General features: G+C 40.2%; 1 protein-coding gene across 2 annotated transcripts in view; it reads right to left on the bottom strand.

The window, feature by feature from the left end:
* sdccag8 (SHH signaling and ciliogenesis regulator SDCCAG8) overlaps positions 1–14662 on the bottom strand; it is a 331517-nt gene that overhangs the window by 65849 nt on the left and 251006 nt on the right. For both annotated transcript variants that reach the window (XM_033025849.1, XM_033025848.1), the window contains exon 16: positions 9885–10016. In XM_033025849.1, coding sequence (XP_032881740.1) covers positions 9885–10016 — 132 coding nt within the window. The remainder of the gene's footprint in view (positions 1–9884; positions 10017–14662) is intronic.

Raw genomic sequence — 14662 nt, 5'->3', positions numbered from 1 at the left:
TTGAATTCCAGTACCACTCCTGACCTTTCTCTCATCACATTCCCATGTCCCCGGAGGGTCCAGAGGAGATTTACGAGAATAATCTCTGGGACGATTGGGTTAATAACATATTCTGAGTGTTTGACAGTACTGGGCCTGTACTCGCTGGAGTTTAGAAGGATGAAGGGGACATCATTGAAACGTGCCGAATAGTGAAAAGGTCTAGATAGAATAGCTGGGTAGTGGATGTTTCTACTATTGGGAGAGTCTAGCACCAGAGGCCATAGCCTCAAACTAAAAGGACATACCTTTAGAAACGAAATAAGGAGGAATGTATTTAGTCAGAGGGTAGTAAATCTGTGGAATTAATTGCCACAGAAGGCTGTGGAGGCCAAGTCAGTGGATATTTGTTAAGGCAGAGTTGATGGATTCTTGCCTAGTATGGGTGTTGGGGATATGGGGAGAAGGCAGGAGAATGGTGTTAAGAGGGAAAGATAGATCAGTCATAATTGAATGGCGGAGTAGACTTGAGGGGCCAAGTGGCCTAATTCTGCTCCTAGAACTTATGAACATGATTTCTGGAAGAGCCTGGAGGTTCTCAGTGCCAACTTGGAAGGTCGTAATCCATTTTGGGCCAAGCATCAGAGAGGATATTACATTTTTGTAAGGTAGCAAGAAAACATCCCTGGAGCATTTTCTCAGTCCTCCTGGTAAATCTATTGCCATGATAGGACACTCAGAGTAGAATGTGTAGGAAGGAACGGTATGTTGGTTTACACCAAAGATGTACACTAAAAGCTGTAGTAACTGTCAATTTCAGGAGTCTTGTGGTATTGCCATGTTAGCTGGTAACTTTGCATAAATCAGAAATAAAAATGGTACAGCAATCAATTCAGCCACTCAACCCAATCCCAGCATAACTGCCCTCATCAAACGGGAATGACCTTGTTTCCCCAGTATAATGAAGTTTAAAACCTTACCTAGTAATCCACAGTTTAGCACAGGAAATAACATGGTTTTCTGGGTTTTGCAGTAGCTTGGAGGCTTGTGTGAAACCATTGCTCCCAGCTGAACAACTCGGACACATGAATATCCTCATTATAGGTAGTATCATGGGACTCGCCTTGCAGAGATTCAATTTGACAATTCATGTTATTAGCAAATGTGTGCTTTTTATAAGTATTCAAATAATATTTGATTAAAAGTCCCAGTGGTGACATTAATGGATGAACATATAATAATTTACTGGGAAAATCACTCTTATCGGAAAAGAAGTGAGAGCCTGCTCAAAGTAAATCTGCTTATTCTTTCTCTGTGATATATAAAGACATATGAATACATCCCTGAAGCCTGATCAATTCACTGGATGTTTTCAAGAGGGAGTTAGATTTAGCTCTTAGAAAAGCAGGAACGGGAAAAGCAGAAAAGCAGTAATTTAGATGATCATCCATGATCATATTTAGAGCCAGGATTTTGCCATAAATGCCGTAAGTGCCTTTTCATGCCTTTTCATGCCTTTTTTGATGATTTCACCAAGATAATGCCTTTTTCATGATTGAGTGCCTAAATCAGCCTTTTTTTGCCGTTTTGCTAAAAGGGTCGTGCTATCCTAGTTGTACCGTGATTACAATGACGTTCTCTATGTTAACACGGTAATATTAATGTTATTATTAACGCGTTAACATAGTATAAATTACAAGAAAATTTCCACTACTGGGGTGAAACCGGGGATGCCACCGTCGGTCGTTCATTCATTCGTGCCGCTGCCCACTGGTTCAGTCTTCTCCAAAATCTATTTATTGCTTCCAATTTTGAAAACTTCCCACAAGCTATCATCACTTCCCTTGAGAAACAAGGCAAAACATTAGTGAATAACTTGCAGGTTTTCAACAAAGTAACTGACGATATTCGTAAAGTTCCTGGCGATGTAGGTAAAGACATACAAGGAAAATGTGAGAGAGTGATTTTAGCTAACAAAGATCTTGAAGAAATACAAAACATAGCTAAAGTTCTCAAAGGTAGTTGTAATGCACAAGATATCAACATGAATATAGAGGCTGTAGCTTGTTTCGGGTATGCACCAGTGACCTCAGCTGAGGTAGAAATAAGTTTTTCACAACTGAAGCATATTCGGTCTGAAAGACGTCATCGTTTAACAGATATAGACCATTTTGATAATTTGAAAAAAATGTTAGTAATTATGTGCAACCAGGCAACTTTGGTCATTTAATGTAGTATACTTTTATATTATCATTTTTAACCATATTTTGGTGGTGGAAATACATGCACTTTTATGCCTTTTTTGTCAATAAATGCCTTTTTCATGCCTTTTTTGTTATTTTTAATATGCCTTTTTGCCTGCCTATTTCAGAGTTTTTTAGTGCCTAAACATCTTGGCTCTAATCATATTGAATGGTGATGCTGGCTCACAGGGCTGAATGGCTTACTCCTGCACCTATTTTCTATGTTTCTACGTCAATATTTCTACTGTTCCGATCTCTTGCATCTGGGCTTATTTGTCATTGAAGCACATGAAACATTCTGCACTTGGTGAACACATAGGGAAGGAATTTTTATGTTTCTAAAGGGATTCTGAGAGACAGGATCCACCAGCATTTGCAAAGGTACAGCAAGTCAGTATGGCTTTTATGTGGGAAATAATGCCTCACAAATTTGATTTTGTTTGAAGAGATAACGAAGATGATTGCCGAGGACAGGGCGGTAGACATTGTCTATATGGCCTTTAGCAAGGCCTTTGACAAGGTTCCGCATGATAGACTAGCCCGGAAGGTCAGATTATATGGGATCTAGGGTTAGCAAGTCAATTGGATACAAAATTGCCTTGGTGGAAGGTGTCAGAGGATGATGATAGAGGTTTAAGTCAGATTGGAGGCTGTGAACAGTAGTGTTCCACAGTATTCCACAGGGATCAGTGCTGGTTCCATTGTTATGTGCCATATATATTAACGATTTAGATGACATTTTTGTTAACATGGTTTGTAAATTTGCAGATTATACCAAAATTGGTGGTGTAGTGGATAGTGAAGAAAGTTGACCAAGATTACAATAGAAATGGGGAAATGGGCCAAGCAATGGCAGATATAATTTAACTAGGTGCGAGGTGTGGCGTTTTGGTCGGTTATACCAGGGCAAGACTTGCTCAGTAAATAGCAAGGCCCATGATACTGTTGTAGAGCAGAGAGATCTAGGAGTATGGGTACCTAAAATAGTTCCCTAAAAATGGCCACACAAGTAGACAGGGTGGTGAAGAAGGCAAGTACAGGAATTGGGACTTAATGGTGCAACTGTTGCAAAATCATGAGGCATAGATAAGATTGATGATCATAACTTTTTCCCTAGGGAAGGGAAGTCTAAAAATAGAGGAGATAGATTTAACGTAAGAGGGGAAAGATTTAAAAGAGACCCGAGGTGCAACTTTTTCAAACATATGGTTGTGGGCAAAGGAATGAACATTGAACATAAAGACGTACAGCACAGGAACAGGCCCTTCTGCTCTTGATGTCTGTGATGAACATGCTGCCAAATCAGGGGCGGAAATCCCGGGGGGGCCGTGTACCCTCCATGTTTTCAAAGGTGGGGGACAGTTCCCCCCACCCCCCCCCCCCCATTACAAGCTTTGTAAGGTATTGTGTTAGGTTTAATGAGTAGTGTTCTGCAGAACTTCGAGTCGTTCATCACTTTTATCACAAAGCACCAGCATCTCGACTAGTGGGAGCTGAAGACTCGATGGGAAATTAAAGGGTCTGTCCTACTTACGCAATTTTTTTTTCGGCGACTGACAGCACCCGTCACTAATTACCATCCACAGGGCCCACGGCTGAAGCCTCCGAAGCCTCCCCTGTGTGTGTGAGTGTGCGCATACGTGCGCGGCCGCCAAGAAATTGTGTCCCCCCGGTCCCCCCCCCCGTTTTGATATCGATTTCCGTGCCTGTGCCAAATTAAACATCCAGAAGAAGCTTTAAAAGGTGTTACAATTATAAAGTTTAAAAGACATGTGGATAGGCACCCGAGTAGAAAAAGTTAGGAGGGATATGGGCCAAATGCAAACATATAAATAGACAGCTTGGAATTTTTGTTCAGTTTTGTTTACCCTGTGTTAGGACACGGACAGTCCTTACAGTTGAGACAGAGGGTCACATGTACCTCCTCTAATCTCATCATTCATCCGCTGTTCCCGATGTGGTCTCCTGTACATTGGCGAGACCAAGCATAGACTCAGCGACCATTTCACTGAACACGTAGGCTCGGTCCGCCGAGGCCTATGGGATATCACGGTTATCAACCATTTCAACCCTTCCCATTCCCATACTGACCTTTCTGTCCGGGGCCTCCTCCATTGTGCCCACACATAAATTGGAAGGACAGCACCTCATAATTAGCTTGGGTAGCGGTATGAACTGTTGAATTCTCTGACTTTAAGTAGCTTTTCCCTACACTCCCCATCCCCGTTCCCCCTCCCTTAGTCATTTAACTAGTTCCTCAGCTCTCCACAATGTATCCCTCTTGAGTTCACATCTTCCCTAGCCAGAAATGGGCCCACCAGGGCACTACCCTGTTGATGTCATTTGTGGCTGGACCTGGTTGTTCCTGGTCTTTTCTCATCCCCAACTCTTCACCACCCCCCCCCCCCCCCCCCCTCCCTACTTTCAGTCTGAAGAAGGGTCCCAACTCACCCATCCTTTATCCTCATATAGGGAGAGGGAACAGGAGGAGGAGGGAGGGGAAGTCCACGTGGGGCACAGGAAGAGATGGGGATGGAGGCTGCTGAGCTTCAAGTGTGATTATGGGAACAGTGTCTGAGTGAGTTTAAAGGGAGTGTGGGAATGGGGTCCTGGTGAGTTTAAATAGTGTGGGAACAAGGCACAGGCATTTTTTAAGAGGAGCATGCTTTTAAGAAGACCCTGGTGAATCAGATGCTGAACAACCTGGACTTCCGAGTGATGGGATATCTCATATTCCGAACGATTACTATACTGCCAAACTACTTCCTGATTTACTGTATATATTAGGACCAGCGTGTTCCTGGTTTATTTCCTTTAGATTTATATTAATTCTAAAAGTTTTACAATGAAGGACTACAATTTGATGATAGCGACAGTTGCAGTATATCCATGTATAATATGGGTGTCAGAGGTTATGGGGAGAAGGCAGGAGAATGGGGTCAGGAGGGAGAGATAGATCAGCCATGATTGAATGACGGAGTACACGATGGGCGAATGGCCTAATTCTGCTCCTATCACATGATCTTATGACAATATGGAGAAAGCATAAATGTAAGTAACTAATATTGTTCTGAAGAGTACTTTTGAAAGGAATTTAGAACAGAAACAGTCAACTCCCAAAAGACATGCCTTATTAGTTACTGAGTCATGAAGTGATACACACTCTGTCATTCATTTGCAGAGCCATTGTTTAGTAATTGGGTGACCTACTTTCCAGCTTGTAAAAAAACAATGAATATTGAGTAGATTTTGTCACTTCAATGTAAATTCAAAGAGTGCACACAAATGTAACAATTGTTCTCCAGATTGGATTTGTCTAGGTCTTAATAGAAATGCCAAAAGACCACCAACTGATCGTAGTTAAAAAATTAAAACAATGAAAAATGGCCAATGAAAATGGATACAATGAAAATGGTTACAATGAAAATGGCCATGTAATTGAGGATTTGCGCGAGCCAAAATGAATGACTGAGCCTGTATATTCATTCAGATTTCTTAATCAAGCCATGGCCAGAATTAACGTTATTTTTCTGTCATGTGTTACTCCTGCTCCAAAAAAAAGTGAGATAATTCCAATCTGATCTGATGAATCCTCTCCATGCATTTCATTGATGTGGTGTACACAAGCTGGAATCTGTATCAAATGCGATACACTTGCACGAAAACATATAAACATGGAACAGTACAGGAGCAGGCTCTTCAGCCCACAATGTCCGTACTGCACGTGATGCTAAATTAAACTAATCTCTGCCTGCATGTGACCCATATGCCTAATTAAAAGCCTCTTAAATGCCACTATCGCATCTGCTTCCCTTGGCAGCACGTTCAGGCACTCATCACTCCGTGTAAAAAAACCTGTCCTGCACGTCTCCTTAAAAATGTGCTCCTCCCAGTAAAGCTATGTCTTCTAGTCTTTGACATTTCAAGGTTCATTCAAGGTTCCCTTAGCTTGCCATCCTTATCCTTCCCACTTATTAGAAACATAGAAACATAGAAAATAGGTGCAGGAGGAGGCTACTCGGCCCTTCGAGCCAGCACCGCCATTCATTGTGATCATGGCTGATCATCCCCTATCAATAACCCAAGCCTGCCTTCTCCCTATAGCCCCTAGAGCTCTATCTAACTCTCTCTTAAATCCATCCAGTGACTTGGCCCCCACTGCCCTCTGTGGCAGGGAATTCCATAAATTCACAACTCTCTGGGTGAAAACGTTTTTTCTCACCTCAGTCTTAAATGACCTCCCCTTTATTCTAAGACTGTGGCCACTGGTTCTGGACTCACCCAACATTGGGAACATTTTTCCTGCATCTAGCTTGTCCAGTCCTTTTATAATTTTATATGTTTCTATAAGAACACCCCTCATCCTTCTAAACTCCAGTGAATACAAGCCTAGTCTTTTCAATCTTTCCTCATATGACAGTCCCGCCATCCCAGGGATCAATCTCGTGAACCTACGCTGCACTGCCTCAATCACAAGGATGTCCTTCCTCAAAGTAGGAGACCAAAACTGTACACAGTACTGTAAAGGCTGGTTTAAACCGAAGATAGACACTGCAGAGGCCCGGAAAGCACTGCAGAGGGTGGTGAAAACTGCCCAACGCATCACCGGTTCCTCACTCCCCTCCATTGAGTCTGTCCAAAGCAAGCGATGTCTGCGAAGGGCGCGCAGCATCGTCAAGGACTGCTCTCACCCCAGCCAGTCTGATTACCCTCCTCCCATCCGGGAGGCGCTACAGGTCTCTCCGTTGCCGGACCAGCAGGTCCAGGAACAGCTTCTTCCCTGCGGCTGTTACATTACTTAACTCTGCACCTCGGTAATTGCCAGTCACCCCCCCCCCCCCCCAGACACTTCTTCCCCCAGAAAAATTGCACTACTATAACTGTATGTATGTATATATATTTATTGCTCATTATTCTATGTTCGCTCTTCTGGGGAGATGCTAACTGCATTTCGTTGTCTCTGTACTGTACACTGCACAATGACAATAAAGATTGAATCTGAATCTGAATCGGAAAATGCTGGAGTAACTCAGCGGGACGGGCAGCATCTCTGGAGAGAAGGAATGGGTGGCGTTTCAGGTCGAAACCCTTCTTCAGACTCGAGACTTCAGTCTGAAGAAGGGTCTCGACCCGAAACTTCACCCATTCCTCTCCAGAGATGCTGCCTGTCCTATTGAGTTACTCCAGCATTTTGTGTCTATCTTCGGTGGAAATGTGGAACTTGCTTCACAGGGACTGATTAAAGTGGACAGTATAGATCAGGGGTGGGGAACCTTTTCATGTTGCAATGCCGCATTAAGTTAGTTGTAATCTAATAAGGCCGCATCCAAGAAACTTCAATTGGATATACTTCAAAATGTACATTATTTTGTCAAAATCCAACTACTATGTACTAACTTCAAGAAAATGAAAAACAATTGTTAATTCTAAAGTTAACTAACCTTTGAATTACTTTGTTGTGACTGCTTTTTGTGAGAAAACATTTGAATCTTTGGTTGCAACATGGAGGTATGCAGTTTCAGATGGATATCCATCATTTGTGACCTTAAGGGCGTCTTGATTTGGGTTAGGTAGGAGAACGTAGATTCGCAGCAATAAGTGGTTGAAAAGCAAGAAAGCATTTTTCGTGCATGTTGCCGAAGACATGGGTATTCTATTGCATTTTTCCATATTTCAATCGGATCTTTCTTAGTGTCAAATAAGGACTTTAAAATGTCATCTTCTGAGAGCTCAATCAATTCCATCTGTAGTTCTTTAGGAGCCTTGGAGACATTAACTAGGTGAGGTTGAAATGCTAATTTGAATGCTAAAAAATGCTAATTTTGTTGAATCTTCTTTTACTCTTTGGTATTTTAAATACGTTCATTTTACGGTTAAAATACAAATAATAAAGACGAACAAAAACATATTAATAAAAATAAAAGGATTTGTTCTACAAAATTTGAATTCATTCAAAAGGCCGCACCTAATGGCCTAGAAGGCCGCAGGTTCCCCACCCCTGGCATAGATACAAGGGAAATTGGACTAGCTTACAAAATTGAGAACAGAGGGTTACATTCGGGAAAGGATGGGAAAAGACTTGAGTGGAACATAAATGCTGGCACAGACTAGTTGAGGTGAATGACTTATTCCTGTGGAACAATCCAAAGGATTAATCCTCTCTATTCTTTTTTATCTGCACATTGAGTTAAAGAAGAAGTACAGAGAAAGTGAAATAATTCATAATTTAGTGCAGGAAGAGGATATTCATCCTCTTTCACCAGGTCTATTGAGATCTCATAAAAAAAACACAGAAGCAGGAGTGTGTTCTTTATGTCTAGCCCTCCATCAAAGGTTGTCTGAATTTCCAATGATTTTTCATAGTTTTGATGGGATGCTTTAATTACTAGGCCAAGTGCAGACCCATTGGGTCTGCTCCCCCAATGCAATATTCCACCACTCACCCGTTCCCACAACGCAACCCGTTCCCCCAAATCAATATTCCACCACCCACGCATAGCCTCCAACTGCGCAGACACGGCTCATTTCTCCTCATCCCCAGCACTCCCTCTTCCTCTTCACCCTCCCTCTTCAATCCCTAGAAAGGGAGGGGGGTAGAGAGGGAGGGGTGGTAGAGAGGGAGGGGACGTAGAGAGGGGGCAGTAGAGAAGGAGGGGGTAGAGAGGGAGGGGGAGGGGGGTAGAGAGTGAGGGAGGGGGTAGAATATGTACAAAGGTTCTTAAAGATTGTTTACACGATAAACAACCAGCTCATAATACTTGAAACTACTCACCATATACTACGCAAAGTTGAAAAGAAGGTACTTTTACCATTAAATGCCATTTTATCATTAAACAAAAAGATTATAAAATAGAAACGGAGTGTTAAATCTGTGTGAATGGCAATACACAATGGAGCAGATAACAAACAATTTGGAAAATCAGATTTGCCAGCTGGAGATTGACATACATTATTGTATGTCAGTGATCACTGATTAAAAATATTGAACCAAAGCAGATCGCAAAGCAAGATGGAGAAACACAGACAACTTGCTCATTATACACTTGTCTGAGTTAAATTCCATCAGCCATTCCCTTGCCAACTTTCCCAGATGAATCAGATCGTCTTGTAACCTTACAAAACCTTCTTCACTGTCCACTAAACAGGTTTCACCCACTATTGGGGGGGTTGTGGGCGGCGGGTTTGGGTTATGCATTCTTAGAAATAACCTCGATTTTCTGTAACACAGTGCCATCCCATCTGCACGTGTCACAAAAAGTGAGTTGAAAATTATATATTTCACATTTATTTATTCATTTTTTTCATATCAATTCAGTGAAAGTTAATTTTATTCAATATCTCAAATTTTTGTGTCATCATTTGTGAATACTGTAAGGGAGAATTTCTGTCACCCAAGCAATCATTACAGAGGGGTGCCTGTTAATCCCAGGGGTTACAAATGACAGGTTTACTTTCTGAAGTACAGGCACTGATCATTCTGTTTATGAAAAAGGGTTGAGTTAAATATGTTTCACATTATTTCTGACCAACAAGGCACTCCATTTTATTGAAGACTTTTACTTTATCATGGCTTTTTTTCCCATCCAGGTCAAAACAGAGAAAATGCAGTGAAAGAAATTGAGATTAAGATCTCTCAACATGTAGTGTGGGAATGCTAAATACCTCTGTTTCATTTTTTCATGCACTGTTCCATGCTGGATACACTGATTTTCCATTTCATCATTTCTGTCTTGTAGTTTCTCCAGTCTTTCCTGTAAATATTCTTTCTCTTGGCAAAGTTGGCCAACCTCCGATCTAGAATATATAATTTAGCAGATGAAAATGGAGAAAAGATAAATGAGGAAAGACCAAGAGAGGACAACAATACTTCATATTTCTGCATTAATCATTATCATGAAAGGTGCATAGAGGAATGGGAAGGTTAAATATTAATTAATTAGAGAGAGTCTCACTGAATTATTTGACCACACTTACAAGATGCAACATCGACAATAACAATAATGTGTCATTTCCACAACAACTTTAAAGAGGAAGGAGTACTATCAAACATACTTTACAATGAAACATATAAGGAGACAGTGGCCTTTGAATGTTCAAGTTTACAGAAAGTAGTAAATGGGAGAACAGCAGTATTTTCATTCATCATCAAGCCAGCATTTGACCAAGCATAAAATTAAAGATGACTTGCAGAGTACAATCAACAGTAGTACTGAAGAAATTCCTGTGTTGTCTGGAGTATCTGTGTAAGTGATTGGGGCTGAGGAGGCCAATAATCAGAGTCCCAGACCATTGTTTGAAAACTTCTTAAGGGGAGTACCATTGGTCTAGTCATGTTCAGGTGCTACATTTTTGGCTTTTCCCCCATTCTAAAATTACAAGTGAGCCTATTTTTTGATGTTTCTACAGTGACCAGTTATTTTAAAAACTCCTACCTAGAGGATCAGACAATCCCACCTGCAGCAAGAAATAAATAGTATTCAGATTAAGGGCGGATAATATATGGCACATTTGGCCACCAAAATGTCAGTCGGTGATGATTCCCTCTAAGTGAAAACTAGCTGCATCTCACAACATCACATTCACCTTGGTACTCTTCCCACCAACCATAGAAGGACCAACAATATCAATGTTGTGACTGCAAAATCAGGGTACAGACTCTGTGTCAAGTGGCTTACATTTCAATCTCTCAACCTCCCTCCATTACTAATAAAAGCTAACAAAACATTTTTTGAAGATTCAGGAACCTCAACAATATCCAGGATATGGAAGGACAACTGATCAGTAATCTTCAATAGAGTAATAATATATTGTCACATATACTTAGGTGCAGTGAAAATATTTGTTTTGCACACCATCCAGTAAAATAATACTGTACATAAGCACTATCATACAAGTACGAGTGCAATGCTTGTAGCATAAAAATAGTAGGCAGTATGCCCATGAACTCAATATTTATACTCTCTACCGAAGAGGTGCTATACACTACTGAAGACCAGTAATATTTCGTGGATCTAGTTGCACAATCTACTTTGAAAATTGTAATGCCTAGCACTGAGAAGAGCAGGAGGTAAACACCATCACACGAAAGTTCATCAACATGTCTTATATCACCCTTCATTGTAACTGAGCCAAATTCCAATACATGCCATTTTGAGAACAATATCTTCAAGGAATGCACTCCACTGCCGTATCTTGATAGTCTGGTGTCAAGTTTATTTATGTTACACCAGCTCTCCACCACTTTCCACCACCAACAGCACTATCACCAATGCTGGAATTCACCACCACTTCCAAAACATCTCAATATCCCCAACTCTTCCTGACAACCAGTTTTGAGGCAGTAGCATTTAAGAAGAAGGCCTCCCATTACCTTCCAAACACAAGTTAAACTGGGCAAGAAAGGCATTATCTCCAGCTTTGGCCACTGAACAAATAGATAACCTTACTCTGAGGACATTACTCTGTTTCATTTCAAGTTATTTTTATTATTATCAAACTAGATATATTAATTTCCTCTTTAAGATTATTTCTCGATATAAAATTCTTGTTCCCTACATTTTTCTTCAAGGTGACCTGATCTTCTCTGATATTGGTAAGTTTTGTGGCACACTAAAGACAACAGATTGACTTTAGATTGATTTAGATGACAGTTGTATAGTGCCCTCCATAATGTTAGGGACAAAGACCCATAATGTATTTATTTGCCTCTGTACTCCACAATTTGAGATCCGTAATAAAAAAAATCATATGTGGTTAAAGTGCACATTGTCAGATTTTAATAAAGGCCATTTTTATACATTTTAGTTTCACCATGTAGAAATTACAGCAGTGTTTATACATAGTCACCCCATTTCAGGACACCATAATGTTTGGGACACAGCAATGACATGTAAATGAAAGTAGTCATGTTTAATATTTTGTTGCATATCCTTTGCATGCAATGACTGCTTGAAGTCTGAAATTCATGGACATCACAAATGCTGGGTGTCTTCTCTGGTGATACTCTGCCAGGCCTGTATTGCTGCCATCTTTAGCTTGTTTTGGGGGATAGTCCCCTTCAGTTTTCTCTTCAGCATATAAAAGGCATGCTCAATTGGGTTCAGATCAGGTGATTGACTTGGCCACTCAAGAATTGACAATTTTTTAGCTTTTAAAAACTCCTTTGTTGCTTTAGCAGTATGTTTGGGATCATTGTCTTGCTGTAGAATGAACCACCGGCCAATGAGTTTTGAGGCATTTGTTTAAACGAGCAGATAGGATGTGTCTATTCACTTCAGAATTCATAATGCTACTACCATCAGCAGTTGATCATCAATGAAGATAAGTGAGCCAGTACCTTCAGCAGCCATACATGCCCAGGCCAGAACACTCCCACCACCAAGTTTCATAGATGAGGTGGTATGCTTTGGTTCTTGGGCAGTTCCTTCTCTGATCCATATTTTGCTCTAGCCATCACTCTGATATATGTTAATCTTCATCTCATCTGTCCACATGACCTTTTTACCAGAACTGTGCTTGCTCTCTTAAGTACTTCTTGGCAAACTGTAACCCGACCATCCTATTTTTGCTGCTAACCAATGGTTTGCATCTTGCAGTGTAGCCTCAGTATCTCTGTTCATGAAGTCTTCTGCGGACAGTGGTCATTGACAAATCCACACCTGACTCCTGAAGAGTGATTCCGAACTGTCTTGGGGTTTTTTCTTTATTATAGAGATAATTCTGTGGAGGTCTTCCTTGGCCTGCCAGTCCCTTTGCGATGAGTAAGCTCACCAGTGCTCTCTTTCTTCTTAATGATGTTCCAAACAGTTGATTTTAAGCCTAAGGTTTGGCTGATGCCTCTAACAGTTTTATTCTTGTTTCTCAGTCTCATAATGGCTTCTTTCCTTTTCATTGGCACAACTTTGGTCCTCATGTTGATAAACAGTAATAAAAGTGTCCAAAGGTGATGGAAAGACTGGGTGCTGAGTACCTGCATTATGGAGGCAATTAAACACACCTGAGCAATTACAAATGCCTGTAAACTCATGTGTCCCAAACATTATGGTGCCCTAAAATGGGGGAACTATGTATAAACACAGCTGTAATTTCTCCACGGTGAAACCAAAATGTATAAAAATGGCCTTTAATAAAATCTGACAATGTGCACTTTAATCACGTGATTTTTTCTGATACAAATCTCAAATTGTGGAGTACAGAGGCAAATAAATAAATGACAGGTCTTTGTCTCAAACATTATAGAGGGCACTGTATCTCGTGCCTTCATAGTCTAGTTCTTGTATCTTCAATAAATTATGGCAAACTCTGGGCAATGTTTTAGGCTGCACGAATTTATTGAACATCGAGAAATGTGAGTAAGTGCAGTAATGATACATATAATTATAGACCATACCAATTCTCTGAGTAAGAAAAACATTATATGTTTTCCATTTGAAACTCTAAATTATAATTACCTTTTTATGGTGGTGTTAATTTATATTCTTGTCAACCAAATATGAATCTGGCTAGTTAACACTTTTAGTTTCAGATAGAATGAATTTAAAATCCTCAAATGCCCCAGGCCAATTTTAAAATCCATAAATGTAGTAAAAGGTTTTGAGAGTGGCAGGTGATAAAACAGTAAGCAATTTGAACAGGAAGAAAGTTGTATAATTGTCCATTCAACTCAAAATGCTCTCAATCAGACACGTGTGTACTTATAATTGATCATCTTTGGAAAGGAACTGCTTTGCATGAACTTCTCAACTAAACCATCTTAAGGATCATGTGGCCTCATCGTGATGCCAATAAAGCTTGAGCAGGAAAGGGTGAGGCAAAGAAGATAGTCACATATATTTAAACTTCAGCAATTATATAGTTATATATATTTCAAATTCTGCAATGATGCAGGGATGTAACTTCTGCACAGAAACATAAACTTCCATCAGATTAAGGAAGGTGAGAATTAGAGCACATAGTCCAGTTACAACGAGTAGAGAAGTGAATTTTCCCAGGAGCAAAAGATCTGGGAGGAATGCATAGCACCTCTACAGATGGCGGTTCATCACTTCAATGTCTCAGAAGGCTAACACCATCTTTCCAGAGAGACAAGGGAACCTATTCATCTGTGCAGCATGTGAGATTACATATTAGATCTGGAAAAGTTAATATAAGCAAACAGACTTTCATTTGTTCAATATGTTGGGTATCTAATGGTATTAATTTGTCAACTCTGTGAGGAAGGCAATTCTAAATGGATGTTATCAATTTAAATCAATTAGACATTATCTCAACTATAAATTTGTATTCAGAATTTCTGTCTTGCTAAATTATTGTGAAAATAGGGTTACTTTTGTAACATTTATTTAAATAGTTAATCCTGACTATTAATGATGCATTTACTGAATATTAATGATTAAATGCTGCCAACCGTGATAAAGATTGATGAACATTTAAGTTTACTG

This window comes from Amblyraja radiata, chromosome 8, assembly GCF_010909765.2.
Source record: "Amblyraja radiata isolate CabotCenter1 chromosome 8, sAmbRad1.1.pri, whole genome shotgun sequence".
Taxonomy (NCBI): Eukaryota; Metazoa; Chordata; class Chondrichthyes; order Rajiformes; family Rajidae; genus Amblyraja; species Amblyraja radiata.
The sequence above is the reverse complement of the archived record's forward strand: the minus strand, read 5'-3'. Positions and strand labels throughout refer to the sequence as shown.